General features: G+C 29.4%; 1 protein-coding gene across 1 annotated transcript in view; it reads left to right on the top strand.

Annotated features, from left to right (window-relative positions):
* The first annotated feature begins 7,325 nt into the window (after nt 1-7,325).
* LOC112524002 (caffeoylshikimate esterase-like) overlaps nt 7,326-9,431 on the top strand; it is a 3,624-nt gene continuing 1,518 nt past the window's right edge. The window contains exons 1-5 of the mRNA XM_025133674.1: nt 7,326-7,416; nt 7,526-7,558; nt 7,673-7,799; nt 7,875-8,021; nt 8,391-8,521. Of these exons, the coding sequence (XP_024989442.1) occupies nt 7,414-7,416; nt 7,526-7,558; nt 7,673-7,799; nt 7,875-8,021; nt 8,391-8,521 (441 nt within the window). The 5' untranslated portion in view covers nt 7,326-7,413. The remainder of the gene's footprint in view (nt 7,417-7,525; nt 7,559-7,672; nt 7,800-7,874; nt 8,022-8,390; nt 8,522-9,431) is intronic.

The following is a 9,431-nucleotide window of genomic DNA, read 5'->3' as shown; positions in this document are numbered from 1 at the left end:
ACAAATAATAAAATAGAACATTAAAATCAAGATGTATCTCGCTGCATTGCTCGAGTACTCTTCTAGTTATTTAATTTAAGTTTAATAACGAAATAATTTATTTTTGGTTTAATAATATAATATTTTATAAAAATAATAATTAAGTATTTTGTTACAACTCAATGATTATCCTAATTATATTTTAGATTTTTTATATTTAAAATGAGATGTTTATTCAATATTTGATTATGTTTATCTACAGTTAGTTAGACGAATTCAAGTATGGAGCTTTAATAAGTTGTACTTATGCACAATTTACTTGTAATCATAAATTTTAAGTAATATGCATTAATAAATAATATTTCATGTATAAAAAATGATTTTTAAGAGTTTTTATCAAACGCTTTATAATATAGTATAGATGATGATGATCATGATGATGATGATAATAATAATAATAATAATAATAATAATTGGCAGGCATTGTGTCTTACAAAAGAGATTTGTTTGTGTGAGACTATTCAACTCATAAAATCACAACATAACATTGAAATTTTATAATAAAAGTATTGTGAAGGGGTTTTTTGTATCATTATATATAGGACTTGGGATCATGTGAGATCAATGATTTTCCATGAGACCCGTAAGACCAATTTTCAACCCTTGGATTAGATTTACAATCGTCAGATGTGAATATTCATAAACACCGCGAGACTTCTCAATAATTACAAAATTGTCACCTTGCAACTTTAGACCATTAGATCATTAGTTTATAAAGTTGATCAATGAACATAAATTGGTCTTACGAAAAACCATTGGTCTCACGTGAACCCAACCCTTATATATAGTGTTTTATTATGAAGCTTCAGTAATATTTTGTGTTCTTACAAGTTTCATGAAAAAATTGGTCTTATAAGATCCCAAGTCTATTACAATGACACCAATTATATATTATTTTTGAATTTTAATAAAATTAAATAATACAATTATGTTATATTTTCATGAACATAGTGTTATTTACCAAATAGTCTTTAGCCTAACGGTATATGAGTCATTGACATTCTAGGAGGTCAAGGGTTCAAACCTCATTAAAAATGAAGATGATGTGTGAGTTTATTTGTTCTATTTACCGTACATAAATATTATATATTTAAAAAAATGTTATTTGAAAGTATAATTGTTAAGATTCATAATATAATAAAATAACTTACCTAACAATCCATGTTGCAAATTAATCGGAAACATGTTATAGCCATACTTAGAAAGAAAAAAAAAATTATTTAAGTAATATTTTCAAAAGCTAATTTAAGAATTGTTAAACAGCTTTTTTTTTTAATAGACTTAAAAGATAAATTAGTTTATGATTGTCAAACATGACCAATATCATTTACTTTACATTCAAAATCAACATTTTATGTTACCAGTTTTTAATAGTTTACCTGATAAAGCCAGTAACTGCTTATGTAATTATGTGGACTTGAAATCTCTCTTTTCTTGTTATAAGATAGATAGATATATATATATATATATATATATATATTACAATTAACATAAATAGATCTTTAATTCCGAATGGTCAAAGTTGTTACACTTTTTGTATAATCAAACAAACAACACAATTTAAATTAAACCATTTCGATCTTATAAGTAAGGTTTTTTGTTTTCGTTTTTCGTTAAACATAAATTCCATTAGCTTTTTTTAATGACATAGCGGCAGCTTACTAAATGTTTACCAAGTGCTTAATAGAAAAAGCTACTACCTTCACTTTTCTTGTTGGGTAACGTTTTTTACTATCAAAATGGTTTGTTAGTAAACGTCTTTTACCCGGTAAATGTTTATCGAGTGTCAGTGAGAGTATTTCCTCACTTACTGAGTAAAACCTCTGTCTTTGCTACTCTTCTTATTGGGCAAGGATTTTAGTCATTGTCATGCTTACCACGTAAGACAAATGACGACCCATAAACGCTTATCCGGTAAGCATTTGATAAACGACCTCATAGACCAGTTAACCAAAAAAGAAAGGGCGAGGTTCGAACATTTATGATGCCTTCTCGAATTTGAGAAGAAAAAAAAGGAATAGGTTACCTAGAGAAAAAAAAAAGGAATAGGTTACATTTTGACTACTCCACAAATTGAGGAGGTGTCACGGACGTACCTAACGATATTTTTGAAAATTGGTTTGAAAAATAACTAATAGATGAACCAAAGGTCTAAAAATGACTATTTTTACTATTTCTTTATATTTTTATTGTTTTTATTCTTTTTTATCTATTTCCTCCCATATTTGGGAGGAATGTTTTGGAAGAAAAAATAGAACTTTTTTTTTCATTTTCCTCATATAAAACCTCCGAGAACACGAGGTATTTTTCTCTCCTGGAGAACACAACATTAACAGCACATATGTGACCTCCAGAAGTCAATACGGAACCATTTTTTATCGGAAAAAATATACATTTCTCTCTTATTTACTAGTGGGTTTAAGATTACATATAAATGATGACTAGTGAATGGTGTAACAGTTGTGACAACGACAGTAATGACATAATGGCCGGTAGGATGGAAGTGGTGCTTTGGTTAAATTGGATGTAAATATTATGTCTCTTTTTATAAAACCAAATTATAAGACGGAATTCAACCAATTCATTTCGCAAACCAAACACTATCATGGAATTTGATCAAAGTAATTCGTCATTTTAATTTTATCAAATTCCGCAAACCAAATCCGCCCATTAAGTCATAGTTGACAATCATAAGCTAATTTATAAGAACGTCTCTGATAGATATTTGATTTGTTAAAATTTCAATAATATTTTTTTAAAGGTGAGTTATTATGCAACCCTTTACATTTATACAACCAATACAACTCAATCACAACCGTCCACTTAATTTAATAAATATGTGATTTCATAAAAGTTTTTATTATTTCCTAATATAAAATATTGATTATAATTAATAAACTCTAGTCATCTTGCATAAATATTCAAATCATAAAAAATGAACTCTCATTATTTCCATAAATATCTCAATTAATTGAGTTGCATTGGTTGTACAAATGAACATGGTTACATTTGAAATATACTCTACTTTTTGATTTGTCAACTTTACAATTTATACCAATATATTTTTATTTATAAAATTACAACGATAATTTGTTGGTCAAATTGCGACCACTTACCATTTATGACCCCAATTCGAGAAACCGTAACCATGAAGTCCCTTTTTTCTCCAGCCTAACAAATTAACATTTATTTCATAAAATGTCAATTCAATAATTTATCATAGAAATTTAAATATTTTTTTAATTCAAGTCTAAAGTGTAATTCAAGTCGGTTTGACAAACTATCAGATAACACACCCACGGTGTTCCATTAGCCTATAATAAATGTTATCTAAGAGGTCGTTTACTAAACATTTATCCGCTAAGTGTCTATCGGTAAAATTAACACTATCACTTAATTATTTAGTAAGATTTTAGTCAGCAAAAACGACATCGTATGTAGCAAAAATGACTACCTTAGGAACATTTTACATGAATCTTGTATAGCGACAAGGCATATTATTTAAGGGAAAATAGTTTATAAAAGTTAATAACATCTACTGACGGAAATTAATATAGGTAGAAAAATAACAACCTGGTTACTATTTTTAATAGTAACATCAGAGGTGCAATAAAAAAAATAAAGCTGCCAAAAAATGTGGAGTTTGATAAGAACATATAGCGGCTTATAAATCTCTAACATGATGTCAATTGTATGACAACAACTATGATATCATCGTTTGGATTTGGATGAAAATAGTATATGTAGATAATTTGTCGTTTCCAGCATATGTATTTGTGGAACCAAATAACACGTAAATTTTTTGTCATCATGACTTCATGAGTTTGATAAAGCCTGGAATCTGCTATCAATCAAATCTGTTATCAATCAATGCAATATCATCTACGAAAAGTTTTTTTTTTGTATACTTATCTAATCTGATATAACGAAGCATTATTTTATACTGCTTACAAGCCTAGCAAATATCCACCCCTCATTTGACGTCAAGAAGTAGAGATATGACAGAATATAACAAAACCAAAGAGGTGGAAGGATTAAAATGATTTTTTTTTTATCAAACAATTTAGAATTTTCAAAATTGTTCATTTTAACTATGGGTGCTCATGGGTCGGGTTGATAAGGTTGCATACATTTGAATAACACAACTCAATGCTTGCGGTTTGAAAAATCTTAACTCAACTCAACTCAAACCAAAATGCAACCCAACCCGACCCAAACCGTACGGGTTGGTCGGGTTATTCGCATTGGTCGGGTTGATGAATTTGTATATTAAAATATTAACCCAACCTTGAATATGTTATTTCTCTACTCATATTTTTTTTCATCATCAACTATTTGATACAACTTATTCATACTTCTTAAATCTTACGTATATATGTTCACAGTTACTAAACATATATACGAATGAGTACATATAAATGGGGAATAGATTAAAAATACGTGTATATGAAGAGGGCACATAACAGTGTAATTGTCTAATGTACATATTAATAAAAACTCAACAATCATATTAAATCCAAGAAGAAAAAGGTTATCGGGTTCATCGGGTTGGGTTGAGTTCAAATAATAGTAATCCAATATCAACCAAATACTTACGGTTTGAAAATCTGACAACTCGATTAGACATCAGGTTGCTTGAGATTAAGTTATTTTGCATTGGATTATGTTAAATTAATTAGATTGGTCGGATTTTTACGCATCTCTAATTTTAACCTTAAATTTTTTTGTGGGAGTTATTGTCGAATTTTTCCTTTAATCTAGGCTCGATTTTATTTTTATTTAGATCCGATTTTTAAATAAATATTTATTCTTAGACTAGAAAAAAACATACAATACTAGAACATGCGGGGTTAAATTGTAATAAGTAACAGCACAGGGGATTAAAATGAAATATTAAATCAACAGAACTAGAAGCCCGCGTTTTCAGAGCATACCCGTTTTCGACTTCGGATCCAGTGAACCGATGATCCATTTATGGGGTTTTCAATTCAGCATAGGTGGGTTGAACGGGTCGGGCAAAATATTAAAAACGATATGGATAGAAACTAATTAAATAATTTAATAAAAACTATGATAAAAAAATTAGTACAAAAAACTGTTATTAAATAAAATTCATTAATTTAGTGAAAGGTTGTATAATTTTGAATCATCTTTGATCTGTGTCATATGGGACTGGGGAGAAATCATATAAAACGAAGGTAAAAATAGAAAATTTAAGCTAGTTAACAAACGTTTTTAAGTCTGTAAATTTGTTGAGATCTAACAATCTGGTGTGAACATCTATAATTATAAATGAACATCTTTATCATTAAATATCTGTAATACTAAAAGGTGACCAACAAAGTAGTCGTTAAAATGCATACAAATTATTTTAGTCGTTGTTGGAGGAGATATAATCCACAAGATTAATAAATGCTGATGTTAACAATAAATCTTTCAAAACAATTTTTAATACACAAAATATAATTAAGAAATAATTTATCTTATAAGCGTTTTTAATTTATAATATAAATAAATTTCCAATCATTATACAAATATTCTTTTTGACCCTTTTAGTTTTCAATTTTTCTTTTTGAAAAGCAGTGAAATTTTAGTAGAAGGAGAAAGTATACAAAGCCTAAAATGATACATACAAGAAGTAGAAACTAAAGCAATGAAAAAAAATACACAATTGAACCAATAAAACAACAAGAAAAAGAACTAAAGGAAAAGAACCTCAAATGACTAGTAAATACTGTTTGAGTTAACAGGTAAACAGAAGCAACAGTAATAATACTACAATGGTTAAACACGAAATGACAAAGACACAATAATCTTTAAGAAAGCGGTCATGTCGGCTGTATTTCAATTAGCTTGAAGAGATTATACAAGAACACATAGTAATTGTGTATCGAAATTCTCTCAACTAGTTGAATATCACAAGTACAAAATACACTCTCTGAATATGGTAGGAACGCGACTTTTTGATATGTGGATTGGCAAAGATATCCTTAGTGGAATTGCCCTTTTATAAGTGTTTCCAAAAAAAAAATATATTCCATAATTGGCACGATTAGTAGGGGCTAGTCGCTGAACACCTATTGGGGATATAGCACCAATCAACCCAAGAGAAGTTAAAACTTTTTACATGATTTGCTAACTATTGAAAGGTAAGAAGTTGAATATCGATACCATTGGCGGATCCCGGAAATTAATGGGGTGGGGGCACGTTGGATGGGACTTGGGGACGGAAGCATATGACCATATGGGACTGGGGGAAACCATGTAAGACGAGGATGGAAATTATAAATCTAAACTAGTCAACAAACGTTTTTGGTCTTTGACTGGGGGGCCTTTCCCCCTGGTCCTTAAGGGTTGGTTCCGCCCCTGATACAAACCATAATTAATGCTTATATTATATGAAAGGATCGATATATTTATGGATCGATCATGATTCATTTTTTATGATTGAGTTATATATGGAAGATGATAACGTTCATTCATTAAAATTGTAGCTTTAGATTAAGAAATAGAATTGAATCAGATATATATTAAACTAAATAGATGACTAAGATTGGTTTGTATGGTTTGTATTCTAAACCGTACATTTATACATGGGTTGGTTCATTTGTTGACTAAATTTTTGGTGTTAACTTTATGAACCAATCATAACTTTTAATTTATTCAATTCACGGATTAAAACATCACTTGCATTTTTGTAGTAGTAAAATGAATGTGTGTTGTGTCGTAATGAACAATAGTGAACATGGTAAAATTGGAAAAGATCATGAGCTTTTATTATACACTGATTTCAGCTCCCGAGAATCTCCCCTTCATCGTTTTGAAACCGAAATCAATCCGTTAGTTTGAGTCTATCGGGGATCCCGGGCCCAGCCCCAAGACCCGTTTTAACGAGAAATCTTCGTCTCCGTTCGGGTCGGATGAGCCGGGTTCCCCACCGGGTCGAGGCAAATCACCATTCTTAATATGTATTTATATATAATCTATACAATATTATTGAGTAGAGTTGACATCTACCAAATTACAAACGGTTAAATCATAGAAAAATAGCTTTTTAAGAAATTTATAAACTTACATGTTATCCAATATATTTTCATCTACATGTGTTGTTTCAACGAGACCCAAATCAAACATCATGATTGCATTAGCATTTGTACCTTATGCATCAAAAATTGTACAAAAGTCCAGTTCTCTTTTCCATATAAGTAGGGATCAACTCCTCTGCTCTTTAAGCACTTCATTTTCTCAGATTCTAAAATCTCTCTCTCTCTCTCTCTCTCTCTCTCTCTCTCTCTCTCTCTCCCCCATTATCTCAGGATACAACAAAAAGCTTCTGTTTTCATGAAAACACACACACAACACACACTCTGATTAATGGTATGTCTCTGTTCTTCCATCCCCTGTTTTTTATTCAAATTCAAATTCACATGATTCGTGTTTTATTTCTTGATCAAATTGTTTGTGATTTGTTTCCCACAATCCGCAGGAGAATAATACTGAAACTTTCAAATACGAAGAGGTATAATTCAAATCTTATCATGTATATTTTCAATTTTTCCATCATAATGCTCTGTTTTTCGTTTCTTCAAGAAATCACAAATCAACCCACCAAATTTCTGCAAATATCTTTCAGAACTTCATCGTAAACTCAAAGGGAATACGCCTATTTACGTGCCAGTGGCTGCCAATTGATTGCAACCCGAAAGCTTTAGTCTTTCTGAACCATGGCTATGCCATGGAGTGCAGTTTCTCCATGAAAGGTCAGCTTGATCATGAAATTTAATCAAATTCTATTATTGGTATTACGAAAGAAGCTATTAAATTTAAATAAATAGGAGCGGCAACGAGACTCGTGAAGGCCGGATTCGGAGTTTACGGAATTGATAATCAAGGACATGGAAAATCCGAAGGAATTCTGGGTTTCATCCCTTCTTTTGATGATCTTGTTGAAGACTCTTCTCAATTTTTCACAAGCATTTGTGGTAAGTTTTTATTTTTATTTTTAGTAAAAAAGAGATTGAATTTGGATCTTGACCGTTTCAATTCATAGTAGCATAACAAATTAATTTTTTTAACATATTGTTTTTAATATTTAAATTTTAAAAATACTAAAAAACAATATCAAAACTTTATTTTAACGACTTATTTTCTTCGTTTAACAATCTGATAGATTTGGAAACCGATAAATTTTGTAAACTAACACGTTTTCATGTCGAACAAAAAACGAAATATGTCTCGATGAGACGAGAGACTCCGTTTTTTTTATTATAAAAATTGGATTTAAAAAAAATATTATTGGTAAATCCGAGCTGGAAATATTTAAAAAAAATAGGTATTTATTTATATTTCAGAAAAAGAAGAAAATAGAAATAAGTTGCGGATATTGCTTGGAGAATCGATGGGAGGAGCGATGGTTCTCCGGTTACATATGAAGAAACCAGACTACTGGGATGGTGGGGTCTTGGTTGCACCCATGTGTAAGGTACCTACGTATTTTCTGATCAGATATTTATTAAAAATTAATCATTATAATTATATTTAATAATATTTAAATGAGTAAATTTTGTTTAAAGGTAATATCAAATTATGTTATGTAATTCAAAATAAAAATGAGAGCAAACTACAAATTTGGTCCACGTAGTTTGTTCGCTTTTTGAAAATTAAAAGATGATTATCGTGGTTTGCATAAACGTTTGATTTTGGTTTCTTTTTGAACGGTCGTTAAAATATTCTGTCAAATGAAAAGCATTTTCGTTATTTTATCGATTTTTTGTATTTTATTTGATCAAAATCGATTTATGATTTTGGTCATGTGGTTTTTAATTGGATAAAAGACAAAAAGGATAACAAAAGGGCGAAAATGGTACTCGTTCAATGAATTTTTTTAACGACCGTTAAAGAAAGGAATCGAATTCAAACGTTTTTACAAATCATGATGATTATTTTGTAATTTCGAAATTATAGAGGTGAAAACATGTTATTTTGACAATATTATAGGCCAAATTTATAGTTTTGTCCAAAAATTATAAATATGTATTTTAAAGAATAATTGAAACAAGAAATTTTGTTTAGGAGTTTGGGTTGACCATGAACAGTCAACTTCAAAATCCACCTATTATTTATTACAGGTAATGTTTGGCAAAAATAAGTTAACATATAAACTAATTTATTTTTTAGGTATATGTTCGAATAAACATATATAATAACTTATTAGATCGCTAGTTTGAGCAAATTATGAGAAATTTTTTTCACTTTTTTCAATAGTAACCTTTATTAAATATTAATATATAATATATAAAATTAAAAAAGAAATTATTTTTGTTGACAATGGAATTCAATGTCCATAAAATCAAATGGTTGGCACACATGTTCGATATGGAGTAGATGGATTC

The sequence above is a fragment of the Cynara cardunculus genome (genome assembly GCF_001531365.2).
Source record: "Cynara cardunculus var. scolymus isolate 2C chromosome LG 1, CcrdV1, whole genome shotgun sequence".
NCBI classification, from domain to species: Eukaryota; Viridiplantae; Streptophyta; class Magnoliopsida; order Asterales; family Asteraceae; genus Cynara; species Cynara cardunculus.
The sequence above is the reverse complement of the archived record's forward strand: the minus strand, read 5'-3'. Positions and strand labels throughout refer to the sequence as shown.